At 44.5% G+C, this 22,627-nt stretch overlaps 1 protein-coding gene across 19 annotated transcripts in view; it reads right to left on the bottom strand.

Annotated features, from left to right (window-relative positions):
* The window catches only part of LOC111954133 (receptor-type tyrosine-protein phosphatase delta), a 612,441-nt gene that overhangs the window by 151,539 nt on the left and 438,275 nt on the right, over positions 1-22,627 (bottom strand). For all 19 annotated transcript variants that reach the window (XM_070435959.1, XM_070435960.1, XM_070435968.1 and 16 more), the window contains one exon: positions 9,015-9,152. In XM_070435959.1, coding sequence (XP_070292060.1) covers positions 9,015-9,102 — 88 coding nt within the window. In that variant the 5' untranslated portion in view covers positions 9,103-9,152. The remainder of the gene's footprint in view (positions 1-9,014; positions 9,153-22,627) is intronic.

The raw sequence follows: 22,627 nt of genomic DNA, 5'->3' as shown, positions 1-22,627 counted from the left end.
TTCCATAACAAATCATGGTCTTACTTCTTGATAGTTCATGGCTGCACATATCCTTCTGGTATAAGCTAGGCTAAGAGGTTCTGATATAGCTCTCCCATCCTCAAGTTCTTAAGGGTCGACAACTTAATTTAGTTCATTTAGATCTCTCCCAGATAACGAGCCGATTTTCACACTCACAGGCATCAAAAAGACAAACGTGGATTGTTCAACCTTTTTTCATCCGTAACATCTTACGTASTAATGTTCTAACATTGATCATCCGTTTTGACATACCCACCAAAACACGACCCTTTACTCTCAGAGGAATAACTATGTGACGGTAAAGCATATCCATTCAAGACAGTGACCAAAGCCAAGCATCCCAAAGGCCCAATCTATTAATTGCACAGTCACTCTAGTGATGTCACGCATTGTTACAGGGTGCATTGGTATATAAAGGAGTGATCCGCTTTAGCATATGCCAACATGCTAAACGTTGTGCCAAGCGTAAGCCGGGGATACGCAAAACAGCTGGCATTGTGTTCGGCTCACCGGCTGATCCCAGCATCAAAGCCATGCTAGACTGTGTGAAACCTGGCCGTTTGTGTTCTCTTAATGGGAGCATCCAGCTTAAATCAGGCTTTATATTCCATATTTGGTGGACAAATATGCCAAACCTGAGGTAAAATCTGTGGGAATTCCGTTCCATTTTGGTTTGAATTAGGTGGGTATTGTAAACGGGGAAAAAATATATTTGTAGTCTTTCTTCGGTGGACAAATATGCTGAAGAACTTTGGAAATTGGTCCGAACTTTGTATGGTACTGTGGATGGCCAAATTACAGCAATCCATAGCCAGGCTAATAGTGTCCAATAACGGACTACCAGGGGCTTTCTACTAGATAATAGGGCAGGACGAATACAGTACTGCGATAGTCGTTGGTACCGTGGCAAGGAAACAAAACATGAAGTAGGTTGGAAAGAACATGTTGGAAAGAACATCATTATGTTGTTATCCAGAGTCACATTTATTTATTTTCCAAGCTATAGCACACAATATTTTACATCCAGCAGGTGTTTGAAGGACCAAAGGATTTAGTGTGCTTTGTGTTACATTTTCTGCCATGAAAAATATATTGCGATACTGGTATCTTCACAGCCCTACTAGACAAACAAGCATTCCCAGCATAAATGGTGAGTGCCCACAGTGTCTTATGGAGTAATTACATGGTAATTACAAAGAGACGATAAGAACGAGAAGCACAGACAGTTTGTAGAGTACCGTACTTCTACCGGAGAAAATGATTACTACTGATTATTCATCTAGCATAGCAAAAGCCCTGGTAGCACAAATCATCTCGGATGGCCACGATAACATTGTGTTTAATTACGTTTCCATGGTCTTGTGATCAGATTGCGTGCGACTAAACCACAGGTTTGTAATTAGACACCGTTAATGAGGAGGGTTTAAATCAAATCAAATATAATTGTATTTGTCACATGCACTGAATACAACAGGTGTAGACTTTACAGTGAAATTATTCCTTATGAGCCCTTTCGCAACAATGCAGAGATAAAATGTAAGAAAAGATTTTATAGTAACACAATTAAATAACAATAACGAGGCTATATACAAGGAGTACCGGTACCAAGTCAATGTGCGGGGGTACAAGGTAGCTGAGGTAATTGAGGTAATATGTATATGTACAGTAGGTAGGCGTAAAAGTGACCAGGCAATCAGGATAGATAATAAACAGAGTAGCAGCAGCGTATGTGAAGAGTGTGAAAGTGTGTCTATGTGTGAGTGGTATCAATATGCATGTGTGTGTTTTGTGTTTGTGAGCCTATGTAGTGTGTGAGTGTGTGTTTATGTGTGTGTTGGAGTATCAGTGTAGTATGTGTGAGTGTGAGGGTAGAGTCCAGTGAGTGTGCATAGAGCCAGTGCAAAAAAAAGGGTGTCAATGAAAATCGCCCGGTTAGCCATTTGATTACCTGTTCAGGAGCCTTATGGCTCGGGGTAGAAGCTGTTCAGCAGTCTTATGGCTCGGGGTAGAAGCTGTTCAGGAGCCTTTTTGTCCCAGACTTTCTGCTCCGGTTCCTTTTGCCATGCGGTAGCAAAAATAATGACTTGGCTGGAGTCRATTTTTAGGGCCTTCCTCTGACACGCCCCAGTGATGTACCGGACGTACCACCCTACTTTTTTATCAAATGGCGCTGGGGGGAATAACAGCCATTTTACGGGCTCCTGAAAAGTTGTGATATTTGGTATATTTTTGGGCGCTGATCGTTTTTTTGTAATAATTACAATGTCAGTAGTTTCATTCTCCCTTATTTTTTTTTGTTTAGATTTTTTAAGGGGTATTCAGGAGGAGTGTTCGTGGTAATACATGGGTTGTGTGTGATTGTGTGTGTGTGGTGTGTGTGTGTGTGTGTGTGTGTGTGTGGTGTGTGCTGTTGCGTGTGTGTGTGTGTGTCTGTTGTGTGTGTGTTGCGTGTGTGTTACATGCAGAAGTACAATGACAACATGAGGGTATGATATGAGTTTAGTAGGAAGTGGAATGGACGCAATTTAAATCAAATTACCATGCTGGCAATTAAGCAGTGGGATTTAATTTGAACTGTTGTAAAAATGCTAATTTAGCACAACCTGAAAGCCATATGCAAATACAACCCTATTTCACAAATTCATATTAGGGGAGGCATGCATAAAACACACGATGTACAACTACTGGCATCAGGGAAATGCATTATCATTAGCCCTTAGTCTGGCTGGAGGTGCTACTCAGTGTGCTCACATGATCCTCTGTGTGTGTGTGTGTGTGTGTGTGGTGTGTGTGTGTGTGTGTGTGTGTGTGTGTGTGTGTGTGTGTGTGTGTGTGTGTGGTGTGTGTGTGTGTGTGTGTGTGTGTGTGTTTGCTATTCTATGTGTGTGTACGTGCCTGCCGTAGTGTCCTATAATGTGTGGCTCTATGGATGAATACATATCCCAGAGTGCATCGAGGTAATGATTGACATTAACACTCCACGAAAATATGTATCATATTATTCCATCCAATATTCTAGAATCTATTCACACACACTGACTCTGACTGACCACAAAGACGTGGTCGAGCTTGAGCCTTTGATAACACCCGTGATGACTGCCTCTTTCATATCAAATAATTACACATGGGAAAGCCTGTTCCACAGTGTACTGAGTAATTATATTGCACATTATGTTCGCTGGAGAGCCGTGCACAATTTGACCTCTGCATGGAAACCGCTAGTCTGCCTCCTTGATTCGAGTTGAGCCTCAGAACCGCTGCATGAAGACACGCTAGTCTGCCCCTGATTCAGTTTGAGCCTCAGAACCGCTGCATGAAGACACGCTAGTCTGCCCCTGATTCGAGTTGAGCCCTCAGAACCGCTTGCATGAAGACACGCTAGTCTGCCCCCTGATTCGAGTTGAGCCCTCAGAACGGCTGCATGAAGACACCTAGTCTGCCCCTGATTCGAGTTGAGCCCTCAGAACGCTGCATGAAGACACGCTAGTCTTGCCCTGATTCGAGTTGAGCCTCAGAACCGCTGCATGAAGACACGCTAGTCTCCCTGATTCGAGTTGACCTTCAGAACGCTGCATGAAGACACGCTAGTCTGCCCTGATTCGAGTTGAGCCTCAGAACCGCTGCATGAAGACACGCTAGTCTGCCTCCTGATTCGAGTTGAGCCTCAGAACCGCTGCATGAAGACACGCTAGTCTGCCTCTGATTCGAGTTGAGCCCTCAGAACCGTGCATGAAGACACGCTAGTCTGCCCTGATTCGGTTGAGCCTCAGAACGCTGCATGAAGACACGCTAGTCTGCCCCTGATTCGAGTTGAGCCTCAGAACGCTGCATGAAGACACGCTAGTCTGCCTGATTCGAGTTGAGCCATCAGACCGCTGCATGAAGACACGCTAGTCTGCCCCTGATTCGAGTTGAGCCCTCAGAACCGCTGCATGAAGACACGCTAGTCTGCCCCCTGATTCGAGTTGAGCCCTCAGAACCGCTGCATGAAGACACGCTAGTCTGCCCCCTGATTCGAGTTGAGCCCTCAGAACCGCTGCATGAAGAACGCTAGTCTGCCCCCTGATTCGAGTTGAGCCTCAGAACCGCTGCATGAAGACACCGCTAGTCTGCCCCCTGATTCGAGTTGAGCCCTCAGAACCGCTGCATGAAGACACGCTAGTCTCGCCCCTGATTCGAGTTGAGCCCTCAGAACCGCTGCATGAAGACACGCTAGTCTGCCCCCTGATTCGAGTTGAGCCCTCAGAACCGCTGCATGAAGACACGCTAGTCTGCCCCTGATTCGAGTTGAGCCCTCAGAACCGCTGCATGAAGACACGCTAGTCTGCCCCCTGTTCGAGTTGAGCCCTCAGAGACCGCTGCATGAAGACACGCTAGTCTGCCCCCTGATTCGAGTTGAGCCCTCAGAACCGCTGCATGAAGACACGCTAGTCTGCCCCCTGAAATMATCTCTCTCTCTCTCTAAAATATGGTCCCCTATTCTCTTTATAGTGCACTTCTTTGGACCAGGGAGCATAGGTGCACTATAAAGGGAATATGGTGCTATTTGGGTCGCAAGCCTGTGTGTGAAGGAGAGTGAGAGAGATAYAGAAGTTTGGGCACGTAAACAGATTGTTTACAGAGATCCGGTGAAGCCTGTCGATAGTTACTTGAGGCGTTAAAAGAGGAGCATTCACTCCACTGGAGTACGACACGCCATKAGTAGAGATAATCAATTCAACCAGCATTAGGCCACAGGGTGACTTAAGTTCCCTCCCGATTGGCTCCCTATTTCCTATATAGTGTAGTCCACAACTTTTGACCAGGGCCCCTTAGAGGGATGGGTTTAAGAGGTATTTAAAGCAGCATGTATCAATGATCAATAATGATCAATGGATGGTCAATGCCAGCGAGTTTAAGAGCACAATGGGAAAAATGTCAGAGGGCAAACAAACAAGCACGAAGGCAAAACCATTAGAGACCTCTATCAACCTCTAGGACTTATTGTGTTTTGTTCTGTGCTGTTCGGTGCTGTTTGGTAGCTCTTTGCATTTCATGTTGCTAATGAATCGCAGAGCTGTTTAGTCTCCTCAAACCAGTAGCTCTGTCCCAAATAGGACACCGTTCACTACATTATGTTCTTCTTGCCTTATGGGCCATGGCCAAAATAAGGTGCCATTTCAGACACAAACCATGTSTAATCTTCATCATCCTAGACATTGTTCAACCAGGCACAGAATAATTGCTTGCCGCCACCACTGCTTCTCGCTCTCTCTCTCTCTTCCAGGCTCACCAGGGACAATTATTATTGTTCCTGGTGAGCCCTGGTATACCCTCCTTCAATAGTCCTGAACCCAATTTGCCACACAAATTAACCATCCAGGGTTTGGAGAAAAGGAGAGGGAGAGGAAGAGAGAGACAGCGAGAGAGTGAGAGAGAGAGAGAGAGAGAGGTTCTGGAGGTAAAACAACAGAAAAACCACAAACATAGTCACAGTCCTATGCCAACAAAGGGCCCTTTCTATCCATGCCTAGTATCCACATATTAACCGAACAATGCATTGCCATATAGCATTCGCCCGTGTTAGCATCGTTAGCGCAAAAACCCTTCCTACGTGTGTGCGTGTCCTGTCCGGGGACATTTGATACTCTTTTTTCCCCGCCTTTGCGGGAGAGGTTAGTGCAGTCAGCCGGGCATGGACACACAGGACTGGCTCCAAGGATGGTGCCATCTGTTGAGCAGGCAGAGTCAGCCATTTCCGCCCTCTCACGTGTCTCATATCCTCCGCCATATCCCTTAGCATGCGGGGCTAACACACCCCAGTTGGGCAAACGCACTGCACTGACAGAGGCAGGCAGCTTCCCTTCTTTCTCTAGGGGGTTTTAGAGGGTTAAAGTGAGGCGGTGGGTGGTGGGCGGGGGGGTTATTCCGTCGTTATTTTGATCTTTCCTCTCACGGCTAGAGTGGTATTGGGGAGAACCCTGGAGCTGAGCTGAGCAGCTGAAGTGTTTATGCAGATGCAGTGGCACACTAGAGAGGGAAAATACAGGGATGCAGTCGCTTGTCTGGGGCTAACGCACAGGCACAAAAAGGGACAGAAGGAAGGGACGTGGGAGGAAAGGATAGAGGGAGAAGGAATATCCGCAAGAAAGGGTCCAACACAACAAAGAATATAATACATACTTAAGCTGAGTATTAAAGCTGGATAAAGCTGAGAGAAGAATATAGCTGGATCCCTTAGAAAATATGTAATACTTCAAGATGGTTTGGCTTTACTTGGCTCTCTGTGCACTCACACCTCAGCTGGCAACACTGGCCTGTCATACAGCCCCCGATCCCCAACCCCCTGTCTCGTGCGTTACTCAGTCATTGCTAGACAGCTGTCGCCTTCCCTCACGGTGAATTTGTTTTGGCTTGGAGGTGATGAACCAGCACAGCTGTCCAAAGGGCTATAAGAGCAGCTGTTAGCACGCAGGCCGTAACAGGGAGAGAAGGGAAGGTGGGGGGTAGGGTTAAAGGGGTTGGATGGCCAAGTGTACTTGTGGTTGTCTCATCGGTAACATCTGTGCTCAAATTCACCCCTGGAATGTCCACTGGCGACTCAAGATTGGATGTCTGGTAGTTGGCTTTATTTTATTTTATATGTCACATTTGTCACCTCAACTATGTGTACATGGCAACATCCACCATTTTGAGTTCATGCCTTGTTGCATGGTCTATTCTTTTTCCAAAAGATTGATAGTTGTGCTCAATAGAAAGCACATCAAAAGCTGCTATGATTATGATGGTAAAGTCAATAAAAACCAGAATCCTTGAGACACAAAATTCTCACCTGAATTGAAAAACAACTTTTCCATTCATCTTTCTCCCACAGTGACATGCCATGGGATGGAGTATAGAGCATGAAACAGATTGCAGGGAACGTTTCTCAACCACAAAGTTTCAAGTCTCGCCCATCAATTTAACTTTTGCTATTCCCTCGTCTATGACCTTGGGTGAACGCTCCGTCTTCCAAAGATATTCAAGCTGAAGAGTGAGATTCCCGCGGTGTGACCGGTGTAATAAAACTTTGATTCACATGCACCTGCTTCCTGGAACTTAGTGATTCATGGGAAGTAGTGTTAACCAGGGAAAATGGAGTGGGAGAAACTCTATTGGAGTCTGAAACTACTGTCACACTGCTGTCACACCTCAATGGAGTGTGAAACTACTGTCACACTGCTGTCACACCTCAATGAAGTCTGAAACTACTGTCACACTGCTGTCACACCTCAATGGAGWCTGAAACTACTGTCACACTGCTGTCACACCTCAATGCTCAGATTTCAATTCCAATTCAACGTATTTTCGTGGTGGAAATGTCATGTTTACAGTGCCTTCAGAAAGTATTCCTACCCCTTGACTAATTCCACATTTTGTTGTGTTACAGCCTGAATTCAAAATTGATTCAATAAATAATCATCTCACCCACCTACACACAATACCCCATAATGACAAAGTGAAAAACATGTTTTTAGCTATTTTTGTAAATTTATTGAAAAATAAATACAGAAGAATCCCACTTAAATAAGTATTTACACCCCTGAGTCAATACTTGTAGAAGCGCCTTTGGAGGCGATTGCAGCTGTGAGTCTTTCTGGGTAAGTCTCTAAGAACTTTCCACACCTGGATTGTGCAACGTTTGCCATTATTCTTTTCAATATTCTTCAAGCTCTGTCAAATTGCTTGTGATTATTGTTAGACAACCATTTTCAGGTCTTGCCATGGATTTTCAAGTAGATTTAAGTCAAAACTGTAACTCGGCCACTCGGGAACATTCACTTTCTTCATGGTAAGCAACTCCAGTGTAGATTTGGCCTTGAGTTTTTGGTTACGGTCCTGCAGAAAAGTGAATTAATCTCCCAGTGTTTGGTGGAAAGCAGACTGAACCAGGTTTTTCTCTAGGATTTTTCCTGTGATTAGCTCCATTCCATACATTTGTTTGATCCTGAAAAACTCCCCAGTCCTTAACGATCAAAAGCATACCCATAACATGATGCAGCCAATATGGAGCGTYMTACTCAGTAATGTTTTGTATTGGATTTGCCCCAAACATAACACTGTATTCAGGACAAAAAGTTAATTGCTTTGCCATATTTTTTTGCAGTATTTCTTTAGTGCCTTGTTGCAAACAGGATGAAACAAGGGACTTGCCGGAGAGGAGGGAAATCCCCGAGCAGTTTCCTTCCTCTCCAGCAACTGAGTTATGAAAGATGCCTGTATCTTTGTTATGACTGGGTGTTTTTTTTACCCATGTACCAATAGGTGCCACTCTTTGCAAGGCATTGGAAAACCTCCCTGGTCTTTGTGGTTGAATCTGTGTTTGAAATTCACTGTTCAGCTGAGGGATTTCAGAGATAATGGTATGTGTGGGGTACAGAGATGAGGTAGTCATTCAAAAATCATGTTAAACACTATTATTGCACAGAGTGAGTCCATGCAACTTATTATGTGACTTTCACTCCTGAACTTATTTAGGCTTGCCATAACACAGYGGTTGAATAGTTAATGACTGAAGACATTTCAGATTTTCATTTTTTATTAATTTGTACACATTTTGAAAAACATAATTCCATTTGGACATTTTTGAGATATCGTGTGTAGACCAATTCCCAAAAATCTAAATGTAATCAATTTTAAATTCAGGCTGTAACACAAGAACATGTGGAAAAAGTCAAGGGGTGTGAATACTTTCGGAAGGCACTGTTTATCTACGGTTGTTCTTTGGGTCCCAGATATGGATAGTTATCTCCATATTGGATTAGAATGTAGGGGCATGGACATGGCCTTGTACTCACCAGGGTGTTGGGTGGAGAGAGGGAGATAGAGGGAGAATGCATGGAAGTGTGTGTGAGTTGGTGTGTGTAATAACACTTGACACTTAGATATCATAAGACCACTTATAAGAGACATCTTTCTTCCCTACAAGGGCGCAAACAGAGGACAAAGAGTGACGAGAGAGAAGTGACACTTACTTTCGGCATTGGCGAGGAGGAGGAGAAGACCCAGGACGAGCAGCACGGGTCTGGCTATGTGCATCATGGGACAGCTTGGCACCAGCATGCTTTGGCAGCCTCAGTGGTCTGATTTCTCAGATGCAGGATATTCACAGCCTGTGGGGGGAGGGGGAGAGAGGAGAGAGAGAGAGAGAGAGAGAGAGGCGAGAGAGAGAGAGAGAGAGAGAGAGAGAGAGAGCAGAGAGAGAGAGAGAGCGAGAGAGAGAGAGGAGAGAGAGAGGAGAGAGAGAGATGAAATAAAATAAAGCGGTTTGGCTTCATGTACTTTATCTATCTAGTGCAGATTTGTGACATACCCACACAGACTCAGTAGGTTCTGACAGCTAAAGAGGAGAGAGGGTGATATGCTCGCAGGCTATATTCTGGCACTTCAGAACATACATTAGTGCTCGCACATACACACACGGATGGAAGGGCACACGTGCTCTAATCAAATATACTGTGTGTAATAAGAATATCTCTGAACTATTCACAGACATTCAACATGCTAGCAGCGGAATGCTAACCTGTTTAGCCTACTCTGGGTGACTAACTCAAACTGTCCCCAGAGAACCATACAGCTAGCCATTCAACTCACAGACATTTGACATTTTGGTAATTTAGCAGACACTCTTATCCAGAGCAACTTACAGTAGTGTAAGGAAAGAATTCATCACACTTTTTCTCTGTACTGGTCCCCCAGGGGAATCAAACCCACAACCCTGGCGTTGCAAGCGTCATGCTCAACCAACTGAGCCACACGAGACACAGCACCTAACCTCTGCTCTCGTTCTTTATTGAGTTTATGGTGAGACGGTTAAGAGAAGCCTGTAATAGATTGGTGGATTTCTCTCCAGACAAGTGCTATCCACTGACTATGGAGTGATAAAATGCCACCATTGCTCTTAGTACCCTTAAAACCATTCAGCTCATATTTATGCCCCGTCTTACACCACTTAGCCAAAGCTTTAATAGCTTCAAGTGTCTTCAAAAAAATTAGGACCAACAACAAAAAAGAGTGCAACACATCTATACATTTTGATGGAGTAAGCTACAGTAGCATTAGTACATGCTAGCAACACCTCCTTTATCAAGCGCTGCTTGGAGTACACATCAAATCTATGACAGAGTATACTCTTAGAAAAAAAGGTGCTATCAGGAATCTAAGAGGATTCTAGAGCTGTCGTCATAAGAGAACCCATTTTGGTTCCAGGTAAAAACCCTTTTGGTGCCAGGTGGAACTCTTTTGGYTTCCATATAGAACCTTTTGTGGTAAGGGTTTTACATGGAACCCGAAAGAGTTCRACCTGGCACCAAAAGGGTTTTTACCTGGAACCAAAATGGGTTCTTTAAAGGGTTCTCTTATTGGAAGTTCTACCTGGAGTTCTAACAAAAGAGTTCTACCTGGAACAAAAAAGTGTTATCCTAGGGGGACAGCCGAATAACCCTTTAGGAACGCTTTCTTCTAAAAGTGTAGGCTAGGCTCGGCTCGTGTTTGCGCTCATGTTTGCCACCCCTTCCTTTATCAAGAGCCACTATGTGGATGGGGAAAATCGATMTGACAAAGCATGATAGCATTAGCAAGTAACCCACTCGATTCCACATCATCCATTTGCTAAATCCAGGTCTTGATCACTGGTGACCGATATGTTGTGGTTTCTGAGATGTAAAACCCTTTCCAGGCATTGTAAAGACCTAATAATCGATGTAGATCAGAGKTTAAAATGTGTTTTTGGAATGCACCCAAACTGACTAAGTGAACTTGTCGGAGGTAAACTAAAACTGGGAGTCGTCAGATGGACACATCATTTGACCTCTGACCTCTTTTACAGTTTGACATTTAGCGGATTAGCACCGAAGGCTAGTTGACAGATAGCATCACCCATTTGCACATCAGCCACACCACAGGCCTAGATATGGCACTGTTTACCCACACAAAAGCATTACAGGAATCACATAATCCCTTTACGTATGGGGCTTGTTCACCCGGCTATTTATCTGATGATTTATAAACAAATAAAACATCTAGAAAACCCAAAGCTCAATCAGTGGGGTAGACGATGACAAAGTACCTAATTTCCCTGCTACCCGTCTCCCCTTCCTTTCTCTCCCCCTGCGGGATAACTTTTATTCCTTTGACTGTAAATGGCAGAAAAGACAGGGAGATAGTGCACCTGTCACATTCGATTTGTATCATGGGGAGATAGACAGGACTACCTGTCTCAGAGCGCTGTGAGGCCGGTGGCGTCCGCGGTACGCGTGGCAAACTGAATCAATTTGAGGCAATCTCAACCAACGCACCCGCACCCACACCCACACACACACACACACACACACACAATGGCTCACGTGCACACACACACATACGAGCACACACAAACAGATTTTCCGCATGACTAGAGTATTTATAGTGTATTTCATTCCATTACACTGTGTAAGGACAGGGTTATCACTGAAAGTGTAATCCATAGTAAGCAACGGCATTACACAAAGCTCTTCTATTCAAGGTCACTGACGTCTTCTCTGACTTTTGCCTTGCATGCATGTGCAGTAGCCATCCTTCCAAAGTCGGGGTTGATAGCCTTTAAGTTAATTAATGTCGTGTGAACTTCCACAATGACATGACATTAGGAGTCCTCACTATACACAGTACTCAGCAGACCTCCCTTGCTCCCTCCACCGCCCTCCACATGCTGATAGAGAGAAACAAAGCCATCTGCATGTTTTGTAAGCACCAACCATGGGAGAGGAAGGCTGTGCCATCCATGTGAACACAAGCACCCCTAATGTGAACAAAGTAGCTGACAAAATTGGACAATGGCTACTCTGGTGTCGTATGTGGASTTTTGTTCCAGCATTAAGGTCTTGTCACAGAATACAGTCAAAGGGAGTAGGCAGGGTAGGCAAGGTGCACTTAGTCACCCTCTGAACAGCATGTCTGTAGCTAGAATGGTGCAGCCTGTTGGCAGTGTGTATGATAGTACCTGCATGCATGTGTGTATGTGGGTGCGTTCATGTGTGGGTGTGTTTCCTACAGGGCTGAGCTCTAACCACCAACTACAGCAGCATCGCTGGCGTTACCCAACGCACACTGCTACCTCAGATATTACCTCTGACCTTCGACACAAAAGCTTTTGTTCCCTAATATGGCCGCTGTGTTTCATGTGTCAGTTCAATTTCACACATACAGCGATGCTGATGCTTCCCTTGAACATTTATTGCCGGGGAAAAAAAGAGTGAAAAAATATTGTCCTTTCTTTCCAAGCCTCTCAGCGGTATTATTGTGTTAGTATTCAGCGGTTTTCCATTCAAAGAGCCGGGTTGTGATAGGATCATGCATTATTAAACAAAAGGCCGACAACATGCACAATGTTAATTAGAAAAAGGGGACGATATTGCCAGGCAGTGTCGGAGGAGAGAAAGAAAGAAAGAGAGAGAGAGAGAGGGTTGGTGAGTTATCGTTTGTTCTCCCCTGATTCTTATCACTCCCTGAGAGGTTGATAGAGGGGGGAAACAATGAAGAGAGGGATTCTCTATAGAAAGGATTGCCTGTTTTGTGTCTTCTACTATTGCATGTGGGAGTTCTGTGTTTCAAACAATGACTGACAATTTAGATTCCGAGCTTTTTGATASTGCTGTGTGAACTACCAAACAGTGTTTGATCGAATAAACTTTTGCTCATTGTTGTTCAAACGTCTTGAGATGGGTGTTGATCGTTAAACAGAAGCTAACAGGAATCCCTTGTCATCTATTTCAACGTAAGTAACCATCATGCTGGGGTGGTCATGACCCTGAAGGCATGCTGTTAAAGTAGCTAATGCCATCMGTGATGGGACATTCTTTGTTAGCGTGCTATCATAGCATGCTAGTATATCCACAATATAACACAAATTGATGGGAACCAAATGCTAACATCAGTATCTTATGGATGCAACTGTTTTTAACAAGTTTGGTCTGGGATAAAAAACTAAACAATAACCCATAACCAACCTTCATAACCGACTCATCTTTCGTGCGCCTTGCCTCAGTTTTGCTTCAAATAAGTCCATTGGGTTTCAAGAGGGCTCTTTATGTTTGTGAATAACATGCAATGCCTTGCCCATCTTATAAAATGGATTGCATGGAAACTGTTGTTGTTCTCCCCAAAAAATGCCCACAAAAATACCAGGCACGACTATTAAGTCAACCCCTTCCTTAATTGTGTCCACACACGCAAAGACAGAACTGCCACAAGGAATTGGTGCAAAACAAATACKGTTTTTGCCTTTGATGAACTGTTCCCTTTCCTTGTTTGGTCAGGGGTAAACAATACAGTCATTACATAATCCCAAATCATAACTAAAACTTGGCAGGTTCCTTAAAATTTTTACTCCAACAACGTAAGGCTATATCTCAGGAGTTTTGAACAGTATCCTCCAGATGCCACACAAGAGGTAAGAGTCAAGCGCTCAAGGACTCTATCCGGCTTAATTAAGGCAGAACCGCTGTACCGTGAAAGAGCGCTCGCCCACCGATTTCAACCGCAAGGTCAAATGGCATAGGGCATCGTGTACCCATCCCTCACCCTCCACGTCTACCCGTTTCAACCATGTTTCCACAGTGGAGAAATATGACTTTAATAGAGTTCAAGTTTGCATGAAGCGGCATTTACATCCACTCAAGATTCCCTCGGGGTTATTGCTATGTGTCACATGATTGGAGTTATAGAATGTATCCCGTTGGAACCCTCAACAGAGGCATAAGTCCCCCTAGCAACCGTCCYCCCCCCTGTCAAAAAGGGTGCGGGCTAAGTCAGAGTGGCAGCCCATGAGCTCGGGATGCTGGCTGCACCTATTACGCATGACACATGCAGTAGTCTTTAATCTTACCTCTTTCCGCTCATCTCTCTCTCTCTCTCGGTCTCTCTTTCTCTCTCTCAAAAGTCTCCTTCCTTCCATCTTCTTCCATGACCTGCTTCAATTTTCTCTTCCCCTCTCTTTCACAATCATTCTTCTGCCCTTCTCTCTCTCTTTTCTCTCTCTCTCACTCGCTCATACCTRCTGTCACCGTCCTTTTCTTTCTTTCCTTCCCTCCATACATCTCTCTCTCACAAAGGGGCGGTTTGATTTAAGACTAGCGTCAGGACCGTTTCTCACGCATCGCCACCAGATCAGTAGGCATGTGTAATAACATTCCTCAAGCTAAGCTATGCCCTCAAGGGCAGCCTCCACATGAAAGCTTCTGACAACCGCAGCTTAAAGGAGTTTATTTGTGAAACTTATTTACTTTTCTCCAACCTCCTTCCGACCTCAGTCAAACAAGCCTCTGACGGTCATATGTAATGTTTTCAGAGATGCTCGTCKCACCCGAGTTCCTCTGTTGTCTCCCTGTTTATTAGAACGTTGCCGGTGTCTGTTTATGTCAAGGCTTACAAGCTAGCAAGCTAACATTCTCTATAGCATCCCACTCTTTGTTGTTATGAGTGACGGGTTCTGATGACATTTCTTTGTTATGAGTGACGGGTTCTGATGACATTTCTTGCGCCAGTAATTGGGTTTAAAAGCACCTGCTGTGGCTGGAACAAGGAAGTGGCAGTATCTTGTCCCCAGGTGTGGGTACAGGAAATGCCAAAGCCATTTCACCTCTGCAGTCTCGCTTTTGTTCAGGAGTTTGAACTTTGAGAAGCCTCAAGGGAGATTTGTTTGTTTACCTAATCACCAAAGGTCAATGATAATTAGGTGCATATATATTTTTAAGGGTTGCTTTATTACTGCCAAGTTGCTATCTGTGACTAGATCTTAGCAGGGCGAGCTTAACTGAATTCAACAGTTTTAACAAGCTGGTGTTTCATAGCTGCAAGAAAAACTAACAATGGAACAGAGGCCAAGTACATATATTTTCAGTTTACTATAGTGATCCTATGTGAATTCAGCCCCAACCTACCATTCCTTGTCCAAATAGTTATCTCATCAATACTAGACCTACCATGTCCTGGTCAAATAGTTATCTCATCAATACTAGACCTACCAGATCCTTGTCCAAATATTATCTCATCAATATTAGACTACCATGTCCTGGTCCAAATAGTTATCTCATCATACTAGACTACCATGTCCTTGTCCAAATAGTTATCTCATCAATATAACCTACATGTCCTGGTCCAATAATATTCTCATCAATACTAGACTACCATGTCTTATCCAAATAGTTATCTCATCAGTACTAGACCTACCATGTCCTTGTCCAAATAGTTATCTCATCATACTAGACCTTACCATGTCCTTATCCAAATAGTTATCTCTCTATAACTAAGTCTTATTCCAAATAGTTCATCATCATACTAGACCTACCATGTCCTTTGTCCAAATAGTTATCTCATCCAATACTAGACCTACCAGTCCTTATGTCCAAATAGTTATCTCATCGAGTACTAAGACCTACCATGTCCTTGTCCAAATAGTTACTCACAGTACAGACCTACCATGATCCTTGTCCAAATAGTATCTCATTCAATACTAGACCTACAGTCCTTGTCCAAATAGTTATCTCATCAATACTAGACCTACCATGTCCTTCCAAATATTTCTCCATACTAGACTACCATGTCCTTATCCAAATAGTTATCTCATCATACTAGACCTACCCAATGTCCAAATAGTTATCTCATGCAATACTAGACTACCATGTCTTATCCAAATAGTTATCTCATCATACTAGACCTACCATGTCCTTCCAAATAGTTATCTCATCATACTAGACTACCCATACATGTTCCTTATCCAAGATACTGTATCTAGCATCATAGAATACTAGACTCTACTCATGGCATGTCTTCAAATAGTTATCTCAGTCCAGATTTGCCAATCAGGCAAATACCTACCCTGCATCCACTGCTGGCTTGCTGTCTGAGCTAACCGGTTGGTCCTGGTCAGTCTCTGGAAGGGAGACCAGATCTGCTGGAAGTGGTTGGAGGCCAGAGAGTGGACCTTTCTCTCGTCTAAGAAAATATTCCAGTGATTGGGGACAATACCCTCTGTAGGGGCATGTCTATGGTGGCTTTAAATGGGTCTTGACTCTCTGTTGGTCAATAAAGACCCATGTTAACACTGGTATCCTGCTAAATTCCTCAATCTGGCCTCCTGGCCACCTAATTCATCCCCCAGCTTCCAATGATTCATTCATTTACATTATCATTTAAGTCATCCCCCCCTATCCCTAAGTCGTGTAGTAAATGAGAATGGTTCTGAGTCACTTAATGGTAAAAAGGAAAAATAGACCTACATGTCCAAATAGGTATCTGTATCAATACTAGACCTTACCATATCCTTGTCCAAATAGTTATCTCATCAATACTAGACCTACCATGTTCCTGTCAAATAGTTACTCATCAACACTAGCCTACATATCTGTCCAATAGTTATCTCATCAAACTAGACCTACCATATCCTGTCCAAATAGTTATCTCATCAACACTAGACCTACCATTCCTTGTTTCAAATAGTTATCTCATCAATACTAGCCTACCATATCCTTGTCCAAATAGTTATCTCATCAACTACTAGACCTACATGTCCTTGTCAAAATATTCTCATCAATACTAGACTACCATGTCCTTGTTCAAATAGTTATCTTCATCCAATACTAGACCTACCATATCCTTGTCCAAATAGTTATCTCATCCAATACTTAGACCTACCATGTCCTGTTCAAATAGTTATCTCATCAATATAGACCTTCACCATATCCTTGCCAAATAGTTCTCATCAATACATAGACCTACCATATCCTTGTCCAAAAGTTATCTCAATAACTAGACCTACTATGTCCTTGTCCTAATTAGCAATTCTCACCCAAACTAGCTAGCACTGTCTCTCTCTCACACTTCTCATATTTTAACCTGTCCCTCTTTTCTTCTCTTATTTCGTCTCACTTTCTTCCCTCTCTTACCCACATTATATCTCCTCACCTCTTTTTACCTTCCCTCTCCCTCTCTCCCCCGCCCTCCTCTACTCCTCTATCTCAGTCTTAGACAGCTGTTCAGATGGATGGTCCCCAGTACACGACCCTGACCAACAGACTGGTGAGTGATTATCCCGTGCCCTTATGGGGCTGCTCCGCTGCACACTGGCATACAGAGTCACACACACAACACACACACACACACACACACACACACAACCACACACACACACACACACACACACACACACACACACACACCACACACACACAAACGCAAAGTCACACGTCATACACACGCACACACACGCAAGAACACACACACAGAGGCCATGTCCACGTGGAAACACACACACGTCACACAACACACAAACCACACACACACAAGGTTACTCAGAACTGGTAAGCTTCAGGGACACACAAGGTGGTGAATAGCATCATCACAACACACAAACTGTCTGTTTTTCAATTGACCTTAGACATTGGCCAACACATGGTTAATCAATCCCATTAGAAAACTTAATGCCTTTCAATGGGACAATGATAAAAGCATGGCATACATAAGCTCTTGCGGGCCGATTGTCAATAGCTTGCGACTTCCCTTCTGCAATCTATTGAAATCTTTTTCTTCTCCTTCTTAGGGTTCCCCCATGCACTCACGGCACTGGGGCCGTGTTTGTTGTTGCTGTTGTGGTGAGGCGATTTGGAAGCATAGTGTTTTTGTGGCATCGCCCGCCGCCGTCGATTGAAGGACTCTTCTGTTATGAGCGCGCGTGTTTCACGAGAAAGAAACTCATTACCGTACAAATGTGGCACATCTCAAGAACCCATTGTGTGTTTTGGTGTGTGTGTGAAGAGAGAGAGAGAGAGAGAAGAGAAGAGAAGAGAGAGGAAAGAGAGAGAGAGGAGAGAGAGAGAGAGAGAGGAAGAGAGAAGAGAGAGAGGAGAGAGAGAGAGAGAGAGAGAGAGAGAGAGACGAGAGAGAGAGAGAGAGAGAGAGAGGAGAGAGAGAGAGAGAGAGAGAGAAGAAGAGAGGAGAGAGAGAGAGAGAGAGAGAGAAGAGAGAGGAGAGAGAGAGAGAGACGACGAGAGCTAGAGAGGGAGAGAGAGAGACGAGACGAGAGAGAGAGAGAGAGAGAGAAGACGAGAGAGAAACGGTAGACTTTACAGCCGCCAACCTGAATCGCGCAGATTATATTATGCCGCATGAACAGGGGAGAGCCAAATCATGTTACATATTATGACCCAGAAAACAGGGAGATGGGGAGGGGAGAAATATAAAGAGGGTGGCTGAGGGGAGAGGAAGGATCAGGCAGAGAGAGTGAGGTGGGAAAAGAAGGAAAGAGAGAGAGAGAGAGAGAGAGGGAGAGGATGAGGAGAACAGAACAAGGGTGGAGAGGGGATGATAGAACTGGGCACACTATAGCAGTCTGGAGGTGTCGCTTCCCAGAGTGGTGTAGACGTTCCTTGGTCTCGTGTATCACAAGAGTCAGTGGCATTGTTCCAGGGRGTCAGTGTARCAGTCGGGGCACTAGCTCTGGTCCAGGGCMTTARGTTAACCACTYTTGCTTGTGCAGCTAGCTAGTACACGCTAGCTAGTACTCATCAACTGACTTGCCTAGTAAAATAKATTATTTTTTAAATACACACCAGCTAGGCTAGCTAGCTAGTACACTCTAAATAGCTAGTACCTACACACTAGCTAGCTATCTCGTACAACACTAGCTCTAGTACACACTAGCTCTAGTACACACTAGCTAACTACCTAGCACACACTGGCTAGTACCTACACTACATGTCCAAAAGTATGTGGACACCCCTTCAAATTAGTGGATTRGGCTATTTCAGCCCACCTGTTGCTGACAGGTCTATAAAATTGAGCACACAGCCATGCAATCTCCAAAGACAAACATTGGCAGTAGAATGGCCCGTACTGAAGAGCTCAGTGACTTTCAACGTGGCATTGTCATAGGATGCCACCTTTCCAACAAGTCAGTTTGTCAAATTTCTGCCCTGCTAGAGRTGCCTCGGTCAACTGTAAGTGCTGTTATTGGGAAGTGGAAACGACTAGGCGCAACAACGGCTCAGCCGCAAAGTGGTAGGCAACWCTAACTCACAAAATGGGGCRGCCGAGTGCTGAAGTGCGTAAAAATCGTCTGTCCTCGGTTGCAACACTCACTAGCGAGTTCCAAACTGCGTATAGAAGCAACGTCAGCACAAGAACTGTTCGTCGGGAGCTTCATGAAATGGGTTTCCATGGCCAAGCAGCCACACAAGCGAGGTCCATACAGAAAAATGGTTTGTRGAMATCAGTGTGGAAGAACTTGACTAACCTGCACAGAGCCCTGACCTCAACCSCATCAAATACCTTTGGGATGAACTGGAACGCCGACAGCGAGCCAGGCCTAATCACGCAACATCAGTGCCCGACCTCACTAATGCTCGTGGATGAATGGAAGCAAGTCCCCGCAGCAATGTTCCAACATCTAGTGGAAAGCCTTCCCAGAAGAGTGGAGGCTGTTATTGCACATAAGAGGAGGAACAACTCCATATTAATGCCCATGATTTTTGAATGAAATGCTTGATGAGCATCTCATACTTTTGGTCATGTAGTGTATCTTATAATCCTATATGTAATTTCACCCCCTYTGCTGTTGGTGGCGGTAATGCACCATTCTCTCTGGCACGATTTTGACATCCTGTCTGAGCTTGTATGTCTCACAACATCTGTGGCGTGAGAAGCTATCTGCTGCAGCCAGACCCTATTGAACAAATGAGCCATGGTTGGAGTATGAGAACGTGATCTTCTGTTCACACACAGCGCCTCTGCACCATACACTCCTGGCATCTTGACATCTACCCCACCACCCAGCCACGGTCTGTGGGAGGATGAATAATATCACTTCCGAGACAGGAGAGTGGAAAMAGAAGAGAGGAGAAGGGAGAAAGTGAGAAAGAAAGGGATGGGCTAAAGAGAGAATATAGAGGGAGAGAGGATGGAGAGGGAGATGGAGAGTGAAAGGAAGGGATAGAGAGAGAGCGAGGGAGGGATCCAGGGAGGGATAGAGAATGGAGAGAGAGACACACAGAGAGAGAGAGGGAGGAGAGAAAGGGAGGAAGGCCTAGAGGTAGAGAGACCATTCCCACCCCCTGCCCTTGCACTCGTGCAGTTTTATGGAAAACCCAGAAGCCATGAGAGTGGGTGTGCTTCTCTGAATAGACAAAACAGCATTCCTCTGTGACTAGTGTGGCATTCTGGCAGAAACCAACAGAGCCCGCTCTTACAGAAAAACCACTGCAATTACATACTTCATAAACTAGACCCTAATGCACAATGCCGTTTTCATAGCTTCACAACAATCACTCCTTATCTCCCATACAACCAGTTCACTGTGAATATCAAGGTATTTTGCCACGGTGACATCTTAGCAGCTTTTGTACCAAGCAGGCTTGTTTAAGAAACGCACTAGTTAAGCAAACACAGATAATGTAAAAAAAAGACCGCTTAAGGCGTACACACTACGCTCAAAGGGCAATGTTGTAATTAAAATGCCTAGAAGCTCCCATTATCTAAATGCTAATTTGCTGTGATGTACCCTGAGCTAAATGTAACGTTACATTATATGTGCGTGACCTATTGCACTATGGCAGGGAGGGTGTATCCGTCCGCCCATATCCACRCCATTAGCTTAGCACAAATGTGTTCCATAATATACCGGTAGTGGCYTGGCTAACATTTCTACCTCCCATAAGGACGCGCGATAGGTTATCTCATCTTGATGTTGTACCGGCAGCACTTGGCCTGATTAAATGCTGTGTGTGTTTTGCACATTCTTGCCAATACGGTTGTTTCATGCCCAACTCCCAAGAGGCTAGAAACAAATGCTTATTGGTCTATGAAAAACAGCACAAGTCTGCTACTGACACAATAGCCAGGACGCATTAGCAAAACACGAGCTTATCAGAGCCTGTTATGTGAAAATACAGCGCTGCCAAAATGGCTGCTGACTGGACATCAAATATTATCACAGATATTGGACGACTTTGCTGAATAAGCAGCAAAGCAATGAGGCAGTGTTGCTCTTTTCGCTTGCTTACATTTTGGATAATAGGGTTGAAACGTGTTTCAATATTTTGCTGGACCCATTTGTTTAGAATCCTATGCTTTGATATGCGTTTTCCAGAGTAATTTCACTGAAAACACAATATTTCTGTATGATTTTGCACCTCATTTGGTCAAACGTTAGCTACGCTAAGCTACAGTTCCCACAGACCGTGGGAGCAAAATGTGCTTCCTAACTTATGGGCCTAGCACTACAAACATTAAGATTGAACACCGGCAGGAGAGAACCATTATAAACAGGGCAAAAACAATTAATGTGTGTTGACGTGACATTATTACAATGAACCCGTCCTCCTATAGCTCCTCCCACCAGCCGCCACTGTAATGTACATTTCTAGACTTTAAATAATTTTAGATGTGGTTGTACAGATGCCAGTTGAGTGTTTGCTTTTGAAACAAGATAAGCACTACCAATCTTCATCTTGTGAGTCATATTTGCAAAACCAGCACATTTGAAAGGAACGTTTGATAAGTGCCTCTTCCTACACCGCCATTTCTCCATTTACCAAGGGAACGCTGGCTGTTTGCTTATTTTCTTCTCACTTGAACATAGATTGTGAGGGAGCAGTGTATATTCAATATGCAAATATTAACATTTGATTAACTTCCTCAAAAGACCTACAACCAGAGAAATAATGCCAATTTTCTCACAGGCGCATACTCTTTTACGCAGTTTTATAAACTGTACAAACCCTCTCTCAAACACTCAGACACACACAGACGCGCACGCACGCACACACACGCCCACACACTCAGACACACACACACTCAGACACACACACACTCAGACCCCAGAAAGGAAGAGATCAGCCACACACACACACACACACACACACACACACACACACACACACACACACACACACCACACACACACACACACAACAACACACACACACACACACACACACACACACACCACACACACACACACACACCACACACACACACACACACACACACCACACACAACCAACACACACACACGTCTGATAGTGCATCATCCCAACTGCCATAGCTCCTTTCCAAGAGTTTAGGTTTCATTAACAGACTGTCTACGCCTTATCATTATAGTATGGCGGCCTTCGTTGGCCCAAAGAGGAGCATGGAGGCTCCCATGTGGTGGAAGCACGCGCAGCCCCACCTTATGCTAATCCGCCCAGTTAAGAAGAATATCTGAATTGAGAATCGGACCCAGGAGCAGGGGAACTACTACAGTATTAAATATTGAACGTCTCCAATTAGGATCTTTAAATAAGAGTCCGTCGTGCAGTGAAATTTTGCACTACGACGTACTACAGGAAAAGGTGTGGGTTAGTGTGTGGGTGTGTGTGTGTTGGTGTGGTGTGTGTGTGTGTTGTGTGTTGTGTGTGTGTGTTGTGTGGTGTGTGTGTGTGTGTGTGTGGTGTGTGTGTGTGTGTGTGTGGTGCGTGCGTGTCGCGTGCGTGGTCGCGTGTCGTGCGGTGCTGTGTGCGTGCGTGCCAGCGGTCGGCGTGCGCTGCGTGCGTGGCGTGCGTGCGTGCGTGCGTGC

This window comes from Salvelinus sp. IW2-2015, linkage group LG3 (genome assembly GCF_002910315.2).
Source record: "Salvelinus sp. IW2-2015 linkage group LG3, ASM291031v2, whole genome shotgun sequence".
Classification (NCBI taxonomy): Eukaryota; Metazoa; Chordata; class Actinopteri; order Salmoniformes; family Salmonidae; genus Salvelinus; species Salvelinus sp. IW2-2015.
This window is presented reverse-complemented; position numbering and strand designations above follow the sequence as displayed.